General features: G+C 33.6%; 1 protein-coding gene across 1 annotated transcript in view; it reads left to right on the forward strand.

Moving 5' to 3' along the window:
* Positions 1–288: 288 nt before the first annotated feature.
* The window catches only part of LOC111089476 (solute carrier family 26 member 6-like), a gene marked incomplete at its 3' end in the record, with an annotated part of 42,789 nt that continues 22,367 nt past the window's right edge, over positions 289–20,710 (forward strand). Inside the window, exons 1-3 of the mRNA XM_022402071.1 lie at positions 289–568; positions 6,732–6,960; positions 10,527–10,695. Coding sequence (XP_022257779.1) covers positions 6,736–6,960; positions 10,527–10,695 — 394 coding nt within the window. The remainder of the gene's footprint in view (positions 569–6,731; positions 6,961–10,526; positions 10,696–20,710) is intronic.

Raw genomic sequence — 20,710 nt, forward strand, 5'->3', positions numbered from 1 at the left:
ATTTTTTTTTTCATTTTCCACGTATTTTTCTTATCAATCCTCAATATCACAGATCCAGTAAGAACAAAAACTTTTAATGAAATGTTAGTAAATAAAAATCACATCATATACGCCTGTAAACATACTGTACTAATCTCTTACTTTTAACAAAAATATTCATTAATACTCTGCATTCTCAGGCTCTAACAAAAGGGAACATTTAGCTATAATATTTGTAGGTAGCTTACAATGATAAGTAGTTAATTTTACATAACAAAAAGGAACGCATTTTTTTTTTTTACACAGCACGTATGGGACAACGAAATAGGTACATACTAATATTACCGATATCATATTTTCGAAATTTGAAATATATATATGCGAAAGAGAAATTACAAAAATAGTATTAACAACAGCTGTTAAAGTACTCTTAACAAAGAGTAGGTTTATCTCAGCCTTTGGATCAACGCGCTGTGGAGTATAAAAGAAGATAACGGCTTTCAAATAGAAGGTTGTATAGAAATTGAATGTCAATCTGCCATTGTACAGGTTTCTAACTCTAGGCGAAAACAAATATAGCTTTCAAACGGTAAGGATACAACTTGGGCTATAACTTTTATCTTTATCATTCTAGTTATATTGAATTTTGATTAACCTCCCACTCGCCTGATAGCGTATTAATATAATATACTAATTTCTCACTCTTGTTTTTCAATAATAGCTGATGAATTAGTCTGACTTATTCAGTTATTGATATTAAGTAATTAAGAAGTTGTGCAAGTACCGCTTTCTCATATCATTGATGTTACTGAGTGGGATGATCCCAGGTTTTTATTGAGTTCTGATAATTGAAAGTGGAACTTGAATTTGAAATAATTCACTTGTTTTGTTTTAGTATAGACTATCAAAGCTTTATTTTAAAATACAAATAAATAAAAGGAGAACGGAGCAAACGATTTGGGCACAAACGGAAGCGTAAGATAACTTATTCTTAGCGAAGTTTGGTACAAAATAATTCGTAGCTACTTGAAAAATAACTAAATAAATATTTGGATATAGCAGGCGTTAAATCATTTTGTAGGGTGTGGGAAATATAAACTTCTACAAAACTAGTTTAATATTTCATAATATTTAGATTGTTATTTTAAAATTTAATACAAAACTACATGATGGGTTATCCATTGCAGGTATTCAAACCCTGGATTTTATTATCTTTAGCATTGTAAGCCCTTAAACTTAGTGTTGACGCATGTGGGAAAATATTTAAGATCAGAAGTTTAAAAGAAGAAATATATCTATACAGATTACTTTCTAAGTTAATACACTACCACTATCTTCACACACATATTAATTATGTGCCATCAATTAAAACAAGAAAAACTGGCATTACCAACATTGCAATGCAACAATAAAATAAAATGGCTTTCAGCGAGAGTCATCCTTTCTTTACTACTTTAGCTTCGCGGATTCTACTTTTAAAAGCTAATTTAAAAACTCCTACTGTTTGTGATTCTTTTCCCTGTCAGTTTCTGCCCTTATTGTGTTATTGTGACAAATTGTAGTGTTACTTTCTTGTGGTCATCATTTTGATAACAACATTTGCAACTAGCGTCCCTTCAGTTTCAGTTCTGAACCAGCATTTTGACCATATGGTCCAGGTGGGTTAGCTCACTGACCTCTTTCACCCTACTTGTCAGTGTGGGTTCTTGTTTAGTAAGCAGGTGTTGATTTATCATGCAGCAAAGTTTTGGATGTGTTCACTTGGCTACTGTTTCTTGTTTCACAGACACCTAAGCCATAGCCCTTGACAATGTATTGTCCATAAATCACACTTCATATTTGAAAAGATTTCAGCCTTTAGCTTGTACATATGAAGAACTATTGGAGGGAAAGAAAACAAAAGGGACAGAGAAGGATGTGAATGATAAACTTAAGGAGATTATAGTTATAGGTGATTCTTTAATAAGGCATGTGAATGGGATAGTCTGTGGGGTAAATTGGGAGAAGAAATTAAATTATGCTATACAGGGTAATGGATGGAGAATATAACTAATGGATCATGAGATATTATAAAGAGGGTTAGCAATGATGCAGTCTTTGTTGTGCACATAGGAGCTAATGATATAGGGAAGGGTAGGTCAGGGGAGCTACTTGATAAGTACAGTGGGTTGATAAAGGCATTTAAAGAAAAGGGCCATAACTTAATTGTGTCAGGGATACTGCTGAGAATTAATTGTGAGGATGAAATTATCAGTAGGTCACTATGGCTGAATGCTAGGCTTAGGTTAATATGTAAGGATGAGTAGATTGGCTGGTTGGACTTTGGGGATCAGTTCAGTGGGAGAAGGGAACCTTTTTGAATGGATGGTTTGCTTTTTAATTAGGTAAGGACTGGCTTGTTTGCAAGGGCTATTAACTTAGCTGTAAGGGAAGTTTTAAATGAATAGAGAGCCAGGATAAACTAAATGCAGAAAACATAAGATGTAAAGGAAAGTTTAGTATAGGAACAAAGTACAGAAGTAGTTCTAAGGGTAGGCTTTACTGTTACTATTGTAATGCTAGAAGTACAAGATATAAAACGGATGACTTTAGAAAATTGGTAGAAATGGAGGATTTTCATATAATGGGAATAACTGAAATATGGTTAAATGTAGACAATTTTGATAACAGAAATTTCTTTGAAATACAGGGTTACAGGTTATTTAATAGGGATAGAGTACTAAAGAGAGGGTGAGGAGTGGCTTTATATGTAAAATGTGAGTTACATCCTCTTAAAGTTGAGGGTATCAAAGATAATAGCAAGGAGATGGAATCCATTTGGGTTTCTGTTAGTGAATATAATGGGAAAAGGCTCTTAGTGATACTGATGAAATTAATGAGAAACTTTATAGTGAGATTAAGATTTTGGTTGTTATTGAGGTCATAATTATGGGTGATTTTAGTTTCAGGCAAATAGATTGGGAAATGTTAAGAGTCAAACCATGAGGGAGGAAGGTTTTTGGAAACTGTTCAAGATAATTTTCTTCACTAATTGGTCGAGGAACCTACTAGGGACAATGCTATTTTAGATTTATTGTTTACTTCAAATATAGAAATGGTTGAGAGGGTGGAAATTGGGGAACATCTGGGTACAAGTGATTATTTCCTTATTAGGTTTGATGTTTTACTGCACATGGAGATCAGGAATAATGACATTTTGGTTACAAATTTCAGAAAAAGCTAATATTGAAGGGATACTACAAGAATTATCTGTTGTTAATTTGGCAGCTGAATTGTTTGGAGAACTGATCAAGTGTTGAAAATTTTTAACTATTCAAGATAAACATGTTTCTTATAGAAAAAAAAAGAGTGATTGCATGTAAAAACCAGGTTAACTCACACAGAGTGTAAGGGATAAAATTAAAGAAAAGCATCACAAGTTTAAGAAATTTAAATTGACTAGTATGTTGGGAGATTTAGAAGATTATAGAAGATCAAGAAAGTTGGTTAATCAGGAAATTAGGACATCAAAAATGATGTATGAAGAAAGGTTGGATGAAAATGTAAGAATTAACACTAAAGATTTCTTTAAATACATTAAGGGTAAACAAAATTTTAGGATGGGATTAGGGCCTCTGAGGGATGATAAAGGAAGGCTTGTATCTGATGGCTGGGCTGTTAAATTCTGCTTGTTCTTCAGTTTTTACTAATGTAGATTTAAGCAATATTCCTCATCCTGAACCAAGATCAATCAAGATGACCACGTTAATTGTGAACTTTAGAAAAAATTGGAAAGTTTTAAGAATAATAAGGCTCTTTGGACAGATAATATTTCTCCAAGGGTTTTGAAGGAGGTTAAGGATTAGATATGTGAGCCACTTGCTACTATTTTTTGTAAGTCCTTGAATAGTGTGCAGGTGCCAGAGGATTGGTATTTGGCTAATATTACTCCTATTTTCAGGGGAGGTGATAAAAATTGTTCAAGTAAGCCTTTGAAGAGGTTACTGCTTGTGTAGATGAGGGAATGGGTGTATCTGGATTTTCAGAATGCATTTGACAAAAGTGCCACATAAAAGTTATTAAAAAGTCATCTCTATAGGTTTGGGGGATAGGTTGGCTCATTGGTTAGAAAACTGGCTAGATGGAAGTAAGTAGAGGGTTGCTATAAATGTATTTAGTCAAACTGGATTAATGTCATGAGTTGGGTACGTCAAGGCTCAGTGATAGGACCCTCGCTCTTTTTGATTTACATCAATGTCATAATAAAAGAATGGTCATTAGGTTATTTAATATTTCTGATGACATTAAAGTTTTGGTTGTTGCTATCTGTGAGGAGGATGCTTCTGCTTTACAAAAGGATTTGGATTATTTGGTGAGTTCAGTGAATAAATGTAAGATTACTTTTAAGAATAATAAATGCAAGGTTATGCATGTAGAATATCACAATTTGAATTATGAGTATAATTTTGATGGGAATATCATTGATGTTGTGGTTGATCAGTCTTAAACCATCCAAGCAATGTGCTGTTGCTAGTGGCAGGGCAAATAGGATTTTATGGTTGTATCTATTGAAATGTTGAATACAAGTCTAAAGAGGTTATAATGTCATTGGTTAGGCCATATTTGGAATACTTTGTTCAGTTCTTGGGCTTCTTATTTTAGAAAGGACATTGAATTGTTGGACAGGGTTCAGAGGAGGGCTACTAGGATGTTTCCTGGGATGGAAAGATTGTCATACAAAAATCGATTAAGATCTAGGAACTTGTTTTCTCTTGAAAAAAAAAAGCTAGAGGATCTGATTGAGGTGTTAAAGATTGTTAAGGGAACTAATAGTGTTAATGCATTATATATTTTTTGTACTTAATGGTGAGAATGGTAAGATTAGGAGATATAAATTTTGGTGGGGTAGGAGTCATCTTCAGCTAAAACAGCTTTATAATTTTGTTTTCTTTATGTTTAATTTAGTGGATAGGATGGTCTAGAGGGATCATTAGGCTCCTTGTTATCCTTTAATGTTATGTTTAATAAATGTTTTTTTTTGGGGGGGGGGGTTGATGTCTGATACACGGGTAAGCATCAAGTACTGAACTATGAGGGTCATTGAATAAACTATTTGTTTTTAATTCTGATTCCTAGATTTGATTTTGTACAACTTCATGTAGTTGTTGTACTGAAATGAAACACTTTATCTTAGGTCTTTAGCTTACTTAGTGAAATTAGTTTAAAAGTGATGGTCTGCTTGGAACTTCTGAATTATTATGCACTATAGGACTTGAAATGTAAGTTACTGCATCTGATGAAATGCACTATTAACTGTCCAGTATTTATTAAATGATCATAGATAAATTATTTTGTTATTAATTTAGAGATTGAAAGATTGCATCATAAATGCAAATCAAGATTTTATTGAAGTATGACTATTTGACAGATTTGAAATATGATTTATTGGAGGAAGTAATTTCATCATGTGCTGTTGAGTTAGGTTTTTCTTGAATCTATAGGATAAGTTATTTGACAGAGTATGACACTTCTAAAACAAAACCTTCATTTTATATTTACTGTATGTGCATTTGAACAAATATTGAGTATCCAGCAGTTATAAATTAGTGTAAATTATTGCCAAATATGCATGTAATATATGAAATAAATTTTTAATAATTCAGTAAGCCAGATCCTAGCAGTGATAAATAAATTATCACCAAATATACATGCATAATAATTTTGTGTATATATAGTAGAAAATCAGTTTTTAATCAATTGTTAGAAAACACTAAGTTTACTGTTTGCCTAATATTAATGTCTATGTGTGTGTGTGTGTGTATGTGTATATTTAGGAGTTCCAGTGTCTATTAATATACGAAAGTTGTGTACAGTATACCTACAAAGAAAATGATTTTGTTTTCTATAAATGCTCAGTTTTTGTAATTTGTGTATATCATAAGGAAATAATATACTTGACATTGTTACATGGGAGTGTTGAATAAGTTCAACGGCTTGTAAGTTGTGCACATGTTTTGAATAACAGTTAATTAAGTTTTATGAATGATGGAGTGTAAAAGTCTTTGCAACTTGGTTGTTTTATACATATGATGCTAAATTTCTTTGAACTTATGAGGTTAATTGAGGTGATTGTTATAAAAAAATTAAAATGCTGGGTAGGTTTTTTTCTTTTTTTAATAAAGTTAACAGCTGTAGAATTTGTATAAATGTTCATTTTACTTTCATACTGGCAAATAATTCCAGAATACATGCCCAAAATTTGGTGTTTTGTATTAATTATTGTTGAATTGTTTGTAGATAGACAACATGCATAATATATTATTATTGCTACCAGTTTCTCAAAGTTTAATTATTTAGTTTAAAAGTCATAGATTACATGTATTTTTAAAAATGTTTTTAAGGCAGGTATGAATAATATATTTGTTAAACATTTCTTTTGGCTTGCCAGAATATTAGTTCTTTAATGCTTGTAGAAGAAATCAAACATTGTTTGGTACATATTCGTGATAATTAGCCTTGTTTAGAAAAACATTATCATATACCATTAATTGTCCAAATATTTGGCTTATTTGTATGTTGTTTGACTTTTAAAGTGGCTGATTTAAATTATTTTTATTTCAAAAATCACTTTTCACATGTTGTATGGCCATGTAATCTTTGATTTTCAATTTACAATTTAATAGAGTATGTAACACATAGACATTTAAAACAGCCCAACACTATTTCAGGTGGACTTTAGATTAACAGAAACTTTCTTTATAATTTTTTTGCAGTATCATGAATAATGAAACTGATGACATATCTTCATCTGCTGTTGATCAGAGAGAAGATATAGGTGTACCTGATGGTCAGATTGGATCAATATCACGGAACAATTCTGGGTATAGCACTGCCAGCATGAGAAGAATTCAAATTGCCATTCAAAGGAAAGCTCTAAATCAGCAAGATGTGGAAGAGATGTATTCTACTGGTGAAACCTTTAAACCAAACTCAATGAAAAAGGCAAGTGTATATAGGTTTTTCTTTGATCAGTTGAACTACCAAAGTTACCAAATTATTGCTTCATTAATTGGAGAAGGTAAATACATTTACTTGTAACTGACTGCTTGTCAGATTTGATGGAATTACAAGACAAAAAAAATCATTTTGAATTGTGTATGAATACAAAATAATAAGCTTTATAAGACTGATAAAACTACACTTTCATAACAATACTGTAGGTATTAGTGCCAGAGTAAATTAAAAAAAAAGTAGTTTTCTTTTACTGCATCTTAGAGCTTAAAATTTCAACATCTACATACTACTGTGAAACAAAAAAAATGAACAGCTACAATCTTTATATTCTTAATTTGGAAATTATTATTTTATTGATTTAAATTTTGGTAGCTTGTAATAAAAAGGCATAATTAATGTATATAATATATGGTGTAAGTTAATGAACAATAATTCTATAAATAACTGTTAAACATTATTAAGAACAGATTTGGTATGGTGCATATAAATCAATTACAATTACTATTCCCCAGTATATTTTAAAGTCTATTCAGGCAACTGTGTATTTGAAACAAGGACTTCAGCTTGTGATCATAAGCCTATTGATGAGTAAATATGCTTTAAGAAGGAAGAAAACAATGCATATTTGTTGTTTTATAATATTTATTTAGTGTAATTCAAGAAGAAAAATAAAGAAAATGTCGAAATTTTCATATCTGAGAGTCACCTGTAAACAATGCACTTGCAAATTTTTTAGAATTTTTCTACCCATCACAAAGAATAGCTTTAATATTGATAATCACCTACTACCCCTTGAGAATATGTAACAATTATTTTGATTTTCTAGCATTTCTATTGTCTTTTTTTGGGGGTTACATGTTGTACAGGCTTTGATTACCACATTTTTTTCTATTTCATGATGTCACATCAAGTGTTTGATGATGAAATACAGCTTTGAAAACAACTATAAATGTAGTTCAAATGTGATTGGATAGAGCAAAAATTAGTCTTTTCATGTTATAGAGTAAATTCGGTGGTTTGAGTAGTAGTAAATAGTTTCGTGGGAGAGTTTCTAGTCAGAGTGAAAGTGTTTTGTATTTTAACTTTTACGTGTTTGAAAGCTCAGATATTTTCTTTTATGAAAAACAATTAAAAAAGCTTTACTAGACGAGAAACCATCAAATAAGTTTTAGTTAGGTTTTGTGAGTATGGTAGGTGAGGGCAAAATATTCTGATGACTTAAATTCTTATATGTTGAATATTATTTTTATATTTCTGGTATTTGAACAATGTACATAAATAAATTGGCTACTTAATGATTTCTAATCGTAATCATGATATGTTTTAAACAAATATATTATTGCTGTTATCAATAATATTAGAACATGTTTTCATAATTTTATCATCAATTTCTTTGATTTACTCAGAATAATGGGGGTGGTTAGTGCATATTTTAAAAAGACAGTCACATGGTTGTCTCAATATTAGCAATTCACCAAATAGTAAATGTCTAGGTTATCTTTAAAAAAACAATTTGTGCCCAAAGTTTTTGCCATTTTTTATTCTTTAGCCATCTCATGTGAGAATAATCTATTAGTTTAATGTAACTGATTGATGAGCCTGGTGATTAACTGATCAGCAAATTTCACTAATCACTCAGCTTTAGCTAGCACTATACAAGAAAGAATGGAATTTATGATTTCCTGGAAAGGAATGGGTCAATTTACATGTGTACTTTTTCCTATGGAGGGTGTGCAAAGACAGCCTTGAAGGACCACATGGTCCCTTCTTGTCTATAGGCTATGTTATAATTCACCCTTACCCTGTAAACTGTCCCACAGGTCCAAGCAGCCTACCTGTTGCATTTAGCATATCCCTGAAGACTTTATCTTTAAGCCATGTATCCTGCTAGGTATTCATTTCTGCATCTAGCCTGAGTGCGCATTCTTGAAAGGGCCATATGTCTATTTCTTACATTTAAAGGAGTTTTACATAATATTTTAAGCAGCTCTTATGATTTACAGTTTTTAACATCATTTAATCTTACAAAAACAAAGAAGTATTCCTTGATACCAGCAACTAAAGTGTGTGAACACAATGTGATAGTTTCCTGTTCTTTAGCACCTTGGCAAGTAAATTCGAGCCCTAGTATTTCTGTGCTCCCAACTACAAATAACTTTGTGTATACTTAATGAGTGTCTGCCACAGTGGTTTTATGGGCTACTTTTTTCTTTACAGTAAGAGTTTTGATGCAGTGCTTATACAATATTTTTTAAGGTAGAATAAAGTTATGCATTGTTACAAACCATATTCTTGACAGGTGAACTGTCCATATACGATATAGAGCCAAAAGCCAAGTATTTGTGTTACCTAGTGAAGCAAAGTCTTATCAGAGCTGGTCTACTTGAACTGTTACTGTAATCTGATTAACCAACAAATATGATCTTTAACCATCTGCTGGCCAGATGTGATAATGCTGCTATCTGAAGTGATACAAGGATATATCAATTAAACCACTTGTATTCATGTAAACATTTTTTGAAGTGTGAAAATTCTGTAGTGGTCCTTACATATGAGTAGTAAATGTCAGTATTGTGTTTAATGTTGTGTAATATACTGTTGTTGTAGAACTTATGGTATATGTTAATTTTTAAATGAGAACTCCAATGGCAGTGAAATTTCTTGAGCACATGTACATGTATATTGAACAAAATGATAATACTGTAAATGTATAGTGATACTGTATGTTTATTTTACCTCTGTTACAAAATGTAACTTGCAATATTATTTTCTCATCATATTAATTTTACAGCAGTAGCCTTCTTTTTTTTTCACATATAATCGAAAAAAATTTAATCTTTTCTGCATTGTAAAACAAAATCAAGACTTACAAAATTTAATCATTCAGATACTTAAAATTTGAATAAAGCTATATCTGATGAAAATCATTCTTCACTGCATTCAATTAACTCAATAAAATATACACAAAAAGAGAAATGTTAAAGAAAGCAATGAAGATTAGTTTTCTTTCTTATGTTTTGCTTATTGCACCTTTTTTTATTCATTATTAGACTTGTACTATTTATGTGTACATGTTTGTAAAATGGTTTACCATTAATGTGCCTTTTACATAGTAATATTTTTTTAAACAAATATTAGTTTCAGCTTTTAACAAATTGAGATTATACAAGAGACAGAAAATTTTCATTTATCATAAAGCTATTATTATTATTATCAATTTTAGTATGGTTTATTCAAGATGTGTATGGATTAAATGTTAATATATTTGACACGTAAGATAATTTTATTTAAATGGAAGCATACGAAGAAGTTTCTACAAGCTCTCATGTCTGATTTTTAAAATTTCCATGTAGTTTATTAACATATATTTTATGTTAGGAAACCATTTCAATATTATTCAAAAATTTTTCTCAGAACAACAGATCTGTTTGTAAGGGTTTTACACCAAATTCAGAATTATATACAGGTTAATCTTTGTATGTCATATTACAAATGTTTGATATTGATTAAACTTAACTGTTATTTCACAGAAGTAACAAATTCTTTCATTACAGGTAGCACAGAAGGTGAAAAAGTCTTGTATGTGCTCTTTTCCCTGTCTTCTTTTCTTCCTAAAACAACGTTTCCCAATACTTCAGTGGTTGTTAAACTATCCAGTGAAAGAATATTTATTGAGTGACCTTATTTCAGCATTTACAACCCTATTTCTGCACATTCCTCAAGGTTAGAAAGTGAGATTTAAGTGTGTTTTCTTGTGATGTATTAATTTTACCTGAAAAGAAGGTAATTAATGCTTTATTTTAAGTTTGGAATCTATAGTATTTTCAAGAATTTGTCATATTTATCATTTATTTACTGTTTCATCATTGTTAATGAATGTATAAATGTATGAAATATAAATATTCATATGACTTTGTCCATTCATATAAGATTTTGTTGTTTTGGTATACCTAAACATATATATATGTGTGTGTGTGTGTGTGTGTGTGTGTGTTTGTATGTTGTGTATATGTAGAATATAAATCATAAATCTAAAATTATAATAATTATATTCTTTACCAGGTTTGCATTTACAGATACTCTTGAGCATGGTCAACAATTCAGTCTTTTGTTTGGGTAGGCTAGTCTATCACATATGTGGGGTTGCACAACTTAGAAGAATCAATTTATGCTCCTGTAAGAATAAACTGTCCTCAGTAACTTTCATAAAACCTCTTTCACTCTCTCTACATATACTGGATAATATTTTTGAGTCAATGAGAATAATATCCCATGAGGGACTGTTTTTTGTTGGGGGGGGGAGGCTAAGTCTTCTCAAGCCTCTTATATATCCCATCTCTGCTTTGAGAATCATAAAAACTTGAACAAACATGTACATAGGGAACAAAACTGTATACAGACTGAATCTAATCATTAAAACATTTTCCGTATAAACAGTTGGGAGAGAAAAATAATTTTTTTCAACTACCAAAGGAAGGAATTTAGAATTAGAAATTTTATATGAAAAATAGAAAATGGGCTATTTTTATTAATAAAAATATCAAATATAATATTTCAAGAAAGAAAGAATCACTTTAAATTAAAAATATATGAAAACATTACTATACAAAAAATTATAAAGAAAATATTTTGATAATAATGTGTAAAGAATATTATCAAAAAATGATTGAAGAGAATTTAAAGAATGATAAAAATGAATAAAGAGAAAAATTTGAATTATTATAAATATAAGAACAATATCAAAATAATATTTAAATAAAGAAGAAATTGAATATATTTTCAGTACCTATGGAATATGGAATTATAATGCTTTATGACCGTCAGAGTGGGTGTGAAGGATTCTTCTAGAGTAGATGTCTGTGACTTGTTGGCGATAAAGTTGAACAATAAACAGACAGCACGCATTCCACTTGTTTTAAAATAATATATTCAAAACAAGATAAATATATGTAAAAAAAAGTCTTTACACTATGGAGATCATAGTTATATCTTGGACACTATACAGTTCTCTTCTTCTTGTCAAAAGGCCACTTAGGCTAATTCAATTGCTTTAGAATTTGGTTTACAAGCCAAACTAATTTTCTCTACTTTTATCACAATATAGTATTGGTGAATAATTCATTTATGGTGTCGTGTGAGATACCGCATTTATATCCTGAACATCTAATAATTGTTTTCCTTCTGTCAAAGTCCACACAAGTGGGTTCAATTAGTTTAGAACACCCTTTGACAAGACAAACTATTCTCCTTATCCCTATCAAACTGTTAATTTCACTTTAACATATCAACTGTTAAGGCTATTCACTGCCATGGTGCCTGACTTCACATTTTCTCTGACTGAACTTCCTTTTCACTTGACTTTACTTTTACTCTTCTCCCGCTTATTTCGTCACTGCTATTTATATGTTTATCACTGAGGCCTCTAGAATTTTCTATATCCTCAACACTAATGAATTGCAAACACAACGTATGATAGCTTTAACATCGATTAATTACAAACACAATGTACAACTCTTACCAAGTTACATAACCAAACTTGTCATAAGATTCATAAAATACTAACTCACAAAATAAATAAATTAATAATACCTACACGTAAATTGTCTTGTAAGTCCAACAGTGACAAATATTAGGTCGTCAAGAAATTGATGTCACTTTTTTTAAGATGAAAAACCCGACCAACATATGTATCAAACAAAGCATTTATTAAATGAAATAGTCTCCATTCCTATTAATGATACTTTTCCATCTTACAATCAGGTTGTTAATGTCCTGATTAATGAAATCACTTGGCTTTGAAGTAAAAAAACATGTCGAGGTCCTCTTTAACACCTTTCACATTTTTATATGTTTTCGCATTAAGATGGTGTTGCAACAATTGACAAAGATGATAATCTGATGGTGCCATATCTGGAGAATATGGTGGGTGGGATAGAACTTCCCAACCCAACTCCATAATCTTGTGTTGCGTCAAACGTGCCACATGTGGACACACATTGTCATGGAAAAGAAGAACACCTTTCCAATTGACAATTGAAGGTCGTTTCTGATGAAGGGCTTTATTTAAATTGATCTCTGCATTGACAGTTCACTGTGGTTTGAGGAGTTCGAAATTTATTATTCTTTTGATGTCCCATCAAATGCAACACATCACTTTCTGTGGATGGAGTCCAGGTTTTGGTGTCAGAACTGATTTTTCTCTAGGACTGAGCCATTGTTTTTGGCATTTAATATTTTTATAGATAATCCATTTTTCATCACTGGTGACAGTTCTGTCCAAAAATGGTTTATGCACATTACGTACCAGAAGAGACAAAGCAATGTTCACACGTTGGAAACAATGATCATCGGAGAGTTCATGAGGCACCCAAACACCTTCTTTATGTAGTTTTCCCACATTCATTAGATGTTTATATATTGTTTCATGAGAGACATGCAATTTCAGGGCCATTTCACGAGTGTGTTGCCTTGGATTAGACTCAAGCATCTTCAGAGCATCAATATCAATTCCAACATGTTGGCTTCTGCCATCACAGTTTTTAAAGGCTAAAGTCACCTGTACGAAATTTGCTGAATCATCGTTGACATTTACGAATGTTCAAAACATTTCCATGTTTGATATTCTTTGTGGCTACAGAGGCATTGTTTCCCTTGTATTTAAACAGCATTACATTCCAAATGTGTATCTCATTGTGTGCAATCACTATAAAGGATTAAAGTCTACTAAACTTTACACATTATATAGGCTACACTAATTTGATGTTGAGGCAGTTCATTTAACTATTATACGTGATGTACATTTTTTGGAGGTGGTTAACGAAAGTGTTCCAAAACATGACATTAATTTTGGGATGACCTAATACATGAATGTGATATAATCAAAGATTATGTTAAAAACATAGATGAATATTTGTGGTTAGAGAATCCACCAAAAATTAAAGTAGGACCTGTTGTAAGATGAATCAAAACCACTATTGAACATCTGAGTGAACCTGTAGATACTGATAGAAATATTTTATTATGAAAGTAGATAGAAGGGTTAATTAAAGGTGTTGAATAGTTTGTTAATATACTTCTGAAAGAGATACATAGAAAGTAATATTTTTTCTTAATGAATGGATTAATTTATATCTTAATATTGGACATTGTTATGGATTAAAAGCTCTAGAATGCTATATTTATAATTTTTAAACTTTTTAAAACATTAGGTTCAAAAGAGAAACAATAATGGAGGGTATTAGTTTTGTTTTTAGTAACTTTTTTCAAAACTCTTCATTATATATGTTAAATTTCAGGAATAGCTGCAGGTGATAAGGTAGTTTTATCTACATCCCCTTGTCATGGGATATTTTGAGATAAAAATGTTTAAACTATCACCTAGTGTTTATCAAGAAAATTAGCATGGAAAAGAAATTTACATGATTTGTTCTTATAGTTTGGAATGGTAGATACTTTTTCAGAGTTCTTGAATACAATTAGAAATCTATTCAATTTGCCAATGAACATTGTAAAAAAAAACCTTTTTCTTTTAATGTTTACTAATTACAATAACTGAAAAATGGAGAAACGGATGTTTTTTTTTTTTCCTTTTAAACCATGTAATTCACATCTTCACTGAGTTTTTATAGTAATCAATCAAACCTGCCTGTCATGGCCTGGTGGTTAGGGCACTTGACTCATAATCTGCATGTCAAAGGTTCAAATCCCTGTCACCTAACATGCTCATCCTTTCAGCCATGAGGACATTATAATGTAATGGTCAATCCCACTATTTATTGGTAAAAAAGTAGCCCAAGAGTTGGTGGTGGGTGGTGTTGAGTAGCTACTTCCTTCTTGTCTATCACTGCTAAATTAGGGAGGGCTAGTGCAGATAGCCCTTGTGCAACTTTTCACGAAATCCAAACAAATCAATCAAAACATACTAAATTAAAGATTTCAAAGTATTTAGCTAAAGCTTATATTATTGTGTGTCCAGTAAAGAAAGAAGAGAATTTAAACTAATTGAACTTAAAAAGGTCTGTGTTTCACTAAAATCAATTGTGAAGAAATTTATTCAAAACTTTGTTTGTTGTGAAGCACAAAGCTACACAATGAAGATTTTGAGTTCTGACCACTCCAGGTATCAGTACCTCATTATTAATGTTATAAGCCTTCAGACTTACTACTGAGCCACAAGGGGGGGGGGGGGTGGCTTAGAGAAAAGATTGTTCAATCTTTGTTACTATGCATTGTCCTAAAATGTATCTAAAATGGGTACATAATCAATTAAATGATGTAGCTGCTGAAACATTATTTAAAGATATTTAATAACCCTCTCACTATGGGTAGGTGAAAGTGTGCATCTCATGACCTTTCACAGAGTTATATTGAAAATTTAATCAAACTATGCTATTATAAATGTATAGAAGTAAACCTGACATCTAGACATATAATATTAAAATTTGATTTATTAACTAAAAGTTTTAAAATTGTCACTTCAAAAGAAAATATTTAAATAAATCTTCAATCTTCCCTTTTATGAGAATTGTGACATTTATTCTCCAGGTCTTACCATTCTTTAATTTATTTACCACCCCTCTCTAAATATGGAGTTTAATGTAAATTACTCATTATAATATAGATGTTACTAGTGCAGTCTAATTTCCGATAAGGTACATTACTTATGCTCACATAAATAGCTATTCATGTTAAGTGCTGCCCTCTATATGAAAAAATGTTTTTTGCATGCTACGAGCTTTGAGCTCCCACATACCCCACGATCAACATGGTTCAACTTTGTCTTGCATGTAAATCATCGTGTAACAACTCTTCACAAATAGGAGTGAGACACACCCTCCTGATGCATGTGACTCCTTCTGTTTGATTCTACCAAACTACCATTTCTCATTTGACAGTGTTTGTGTCAAGACATATTTCATTGTGTTCTTTAATTGGGTTCTTTTGAAACTTATTATATTTTTTGAAATTTTCTTTGAACCATTTTGTCCTTTATTCCGAAGTGGAATTGTTCTTTTCATTTATATAAAAGTTTGGAAACTTAAGTATAACTCTTTTTTTCATTTCTTTATTCTAAATCTTTTGTGTTTAATCATTCATTTTTAACAGTGAACACCAAAGTTAAAATTACCACTTCAGAGGTAGTACCTTATACTAGCACACTTATGCAGGCTGCAGGTGGGGAGAACTCGACTATGGAATTATAATCTCTCATATACTGTGAGAATAATCATTATATGAGTCAACCTTCTTCTCCTGAAGCTGCTTATATTCGTCCCGAACATGCCGAACCTGTTCCGGATGACAAGGAATTTGACAGCCTTTTTCTTCTGCCTGATTTTGCCATGTCTTCCTATGCCCCTACTGTGGAATCAGCTAGGCCTAATACAGCTTTTTTGGACATGATTTCTCAGGTTTGTTCTGTTTTACCTCTTTTCTTGATTTCATAAAGTCCCCTTCCTTCCTTGTTACATGATACCTCCCCTCCTTTCAGAATTTTGGGTTTCCTCTTCCCTGGATATTAGGTTTCACACAGAGCATTTTGTATCTTGGATGCGGGAGAGAGTGAGCATGCTTCTCTCTCCACAGGCTTTGGATCAGTTTTCTCTAGCCTACCATCAGTCAGAATTTGTTTCTTGATACCCAACAGTTGGAATCGATTTTGCCTGTGTGTGGAGCAGACCCTGATCATCCTATTCATTTCTCCTATGCCCAGTTTCCCGCCTTCATCTTACATTATTGACTCTCATATGGTACTTGTTCACTGTCTACCTCCTTTCTGAGGCACTCCACCAAGATCCTGAGGGGTTTTTGGGGGATACCATCTCCCTGATTACCTCCACGTTGACACATTTGTCTTCTTTGGCTCTTTTCTCACACACATGGTTTCTCTGTTGTTGGGATCTTCTGGGGAGGACACTGTTTTGTCCTAAGTTCATTTACCACCTGCTTATCTCTGGGACCTATGTTTTTGGAAATATTCCAGAGACTTTGGAATCCTGTGTGGAATCAGTGAGACAGCAATTGACCCTTTCATCTATGGTTGATCGTTTGTGTCATTCAAAGCCTAGACAAACCCCTATTACTGTTTACTGTTCTGCTTCTTCTCAGCCCTTACCTGTTCCTTCCTTTAGGGATTCCTGCTCTCGTTGTATTAATCGATGCAGATGGCACAGTCACAAACATTCCTGGTGGGTTCAGGTCCAGTGGGTGCTCACTTGACTGATTTTGTTCCCCTATGGGAATTTTCATCACAGATCTTTGGATTATTCAGGTATTGTCCGAGGGACTTGTTATCTGCTTCATTTTCCCTCCTCTTTCATCTCAGGTACCCATATCCTACCCCCAGTCAACGTCTGTCCAAAGCAGTACAGAATCTTCTCTCCCAGAAAGCCATTGAATCTGTAACTCATCCTTCTCCAGGTTTTTATTCCAGGCTGTTTGTGGTACCAAAGAAAACTGGGGACTGATGGCCTGTGATCAATCTATCCTGCCTCAATCAATTTTTGGTTCTGCCCCACTTTGCCATGAAGTCTTTTTTCACCCTCAGGTGGGCTTTTTTTCCAGGTCTATAGATGACCAAGTTAGTTGTTGTGAATGCTTATCTGCATATTTCAATATCTCATCTGATGAGGTGCTATCTTTGGTTTGTTCATCATGGGGTAGTGTATGAGTTTTGTGCCCTGCCCTTTAGGCTTACGTTGGCCCTGTATGTCTTTTGGCGAGTGGTCAAGGCTTTTGCTCGACACATACCTGCTCGGGAGTTGCACTTACACTATTACGTGGATAAATAGCTTCTGTTAGCTCATTCATAATGGGAGTCTGCCCATCACACTCATATGCTGCTTTTGGAGGCAGCTGATGTGAGTTGGTTAATCAAGTTGGAGAAGTCATTCCTGATACTTGCCCAATATCTTGCCCACTTGGGGTCTTTCTCAACACTCATATTAGTTGGGCCCAACCTTCTCCTCTTCGACACCATTTGATGGAGCTTTCAGTTCTCCATACCCTTACTGCTCTCTCTATTACTGCTTGCGAGGTTCTATCACTATTGGGGATGTAGTCCTCTATGGAAGCCCTTATCTCCTTGTGTGGGATCCCTTTGAGGCTCCTATTTCCCTTCCTAATTCTCTTTTTGATGATCTGCATTGGTGGTTGGATATGGTACAGAGGTTGGTAGGGGTTCTGCTTCATCCCCTCCTCTAAATTTGCATACCTTCATGGATGCTTCACTCCATGGCTGGGAGACGTGGGTCGATCAGCAGGAAGATTTAGGTCTGTGGTCTCCATCCGAGCAGTCTTACCATATCAACATCCTAGAGCTTCTGGCTGTACATCATACTTTGGATCATTTTCTTCATCTTCCCAGGGATCATCTTGTCATGATCCATTCTGGCAATTCTGTGGAGATGGCTTATATCAATCACTAAGGTGGCACCCATTCTAATTCCCTTTGCAATTGAACCTTGGATCTCCTTCTTTGGGCCCACATTCTTTGTATTTGTTTCCCAGTGTGTCACGTTCTGGTTGCATTCAACCTTTTCGTGGATTGTCTTTCCTGTTTGGACAAAGTTTATCCAACAGTGGTCTCTCAAACCTCTCGTTTTCCAGTGGCTATGTCTTCAGCAGGGTACTCCTCACGTAGATGCATTTGCCACATCCCTTAATACCAAGTTACTTCTGTTTTGGTTTATGGTTCCCCATCCACTTGCACTAGCTGTTGATGCATTCAGTCAGGATTGGACCAATAAATACTTTTATGTGTATCCTCCCATCCTTCTTCTTCCCAGGGTAATTTTGATCATCCATGTTACTCTTTATCAAGTCCTGACTGGTCCTTACTAGCTCCAATCTGCCCCACCATTACCTCTTCCTCCATCCCTTCTATGTCAGCCTTAGTCACCAGCATTTCCTCCAGCCCTTCATACCCTCTGTCTTCATGCCTAGTTTTTATCCAGTCCTTGGTGAGGAGATCTGGATTGTCATGACGAGTTGTTTTGTTTTTAACTCATTCCATTCACCCTTCCTCTGTGGATATTTATCAAAGAAGTGGAACATTTTCTGCTGTTGGTCTTTGGGTCGAGGGTTTTCACCTGCTTGGTACCTTTGCATCTCTCCTCAACACCAAGCTTCCATTCTTTTGGTCACTGTTCCCAGACTTTGTTGCTTAGTGGTAAACACTGATTTGAGATTTGTCCAAACTCTTTTTATATGCGTATCCTCCTTGATATTTTCACAGGGGTGCTGCCTTTAATTTGCAGCATCCCTTGCTGTCTTCTAATTGCTTCCATTTTGCCAGCTCGGTCTTGATTTCCATTCCTTTGCTTCTTAGTGATCCAGGAATCTCTACTCATTTCTTCTTGGAAGTCCATCTTACATCAGCCTTGGTTGTCCATCTTCCACGATAATGTGTAATGCCTTCATCTTCATATGTAGCTTTTGTCTGGTTCCTTGCAAGACAGGGTTTCTTGTAGAGTTGCACATTTTCTTGCTCACTTTTGTAGACCATCCACCTTTGAAGTTTATCATCACATTGTAGATGGTTTATTGATGCTGGCTCATGCCTTATTTCCATCCTTCAGGTCATCCAACTTTTCTTTATCTTAATTCCTTTTTTACCTGGCTTTTCCATAGTGGACTTTCTGTTTCTACAATTGCTGCATACAGAGTGGAATTGTCAATAACATTCTGTCTTTTTTTTTTCTGATCATTCATCCTTTTTTTTTTTTTCAGCTCTTTCAGGCCTCATCAAGACCTTTCTAATCAATCATCCTCCTTGTCCAGTTCCCTTTCCAGACTGGAACCTCTGTTTAGTGTTCAGAGCTCTCACAAGTCCTCTGTTCAAACCTTTTGGCCACTTTTTCCCTTTATCATCTTTCTCTTAAGACGTATTGTCTTTCTTTATCTTGCAGTAAAGTCTCTCACATATTTTGGCTATAGATGTCTCCTGCACTATTTTTTCATGCCAATAGGTTGACTTTATTCCCAAACTGTTTCTTCTTTTCAAGTACTTCGGATGCCTAGGAGGGCAATTGAATGTTTTCTCCAATAATCCTGCTTTCCACTTTTGTGTATGATCCTTCAGACCCTGATCATTTCATTTGTACTTTGTGAGAGGTATGATGTTACCTTGCTAATACAGCTTCTTTTAGAGGCAATTGAAATGGTCTTTACTTCGTGATATATATGTCCTTCCTCAGATGGGTTAAATTGCTCATATGGCTGTTTGTTCTTCTCCTTCAAGTTCACCATCTCACTATCACAGCTTCTCTAACTGTCAACATCCCTTGGATGAAATCCTGTGGGTGGAGATGTGGATGACTACAGAAATCTCTGGGATTTATTTTCCACCAGTTGCCACTCTCCAATCTTCTCAAAGGCTTAAAGGAGGTAAGTTGTTGAAAATTTATTTTTTTACAATTTTACCTTTTAACCCTTAAAGAAAAAGACAAGTGGCCAGGATTGCCTGATAGAGAATACTTCTCTATAAGAAAATCCACATCAAGTATGGGATAATAAAAAGTGTTAAACTCATATATTCCGACTTAGTGCTTGCATGTGATAGTTTTTCATAATACTGCTTTTGGTGCCCGGCATGGCCAGGTGGATAAGGCGCTCGACTCACAATCTGAGGGTCGCGGGTTCGATTCCGCATCCCACCAAACATGCTCGCCCTTTCAGCCGTGGGGGCGTTATAATGTGACGGTCAATCCCACTATTCGTTGGTAAAAGAGTAGCCCAA

The sequence above is a fragment of the Limulus polyphemus genome, unplaced genomic scaffold (genome assembly GCF_000517525.1).
Source record: "Limulus polyphemus unplaced genomic scaffold, Limulus_polyphemus-2.1.2 Scaffold6386, whole genome shotgun sequence".
Classification (NCBI taxonomy): domain Eukaryota; kingdom Metazoa; phylum Arthropoda; class Merostomata; order Xiphosura; family Limulidae; genus Limulus; species Limulus polyphemus.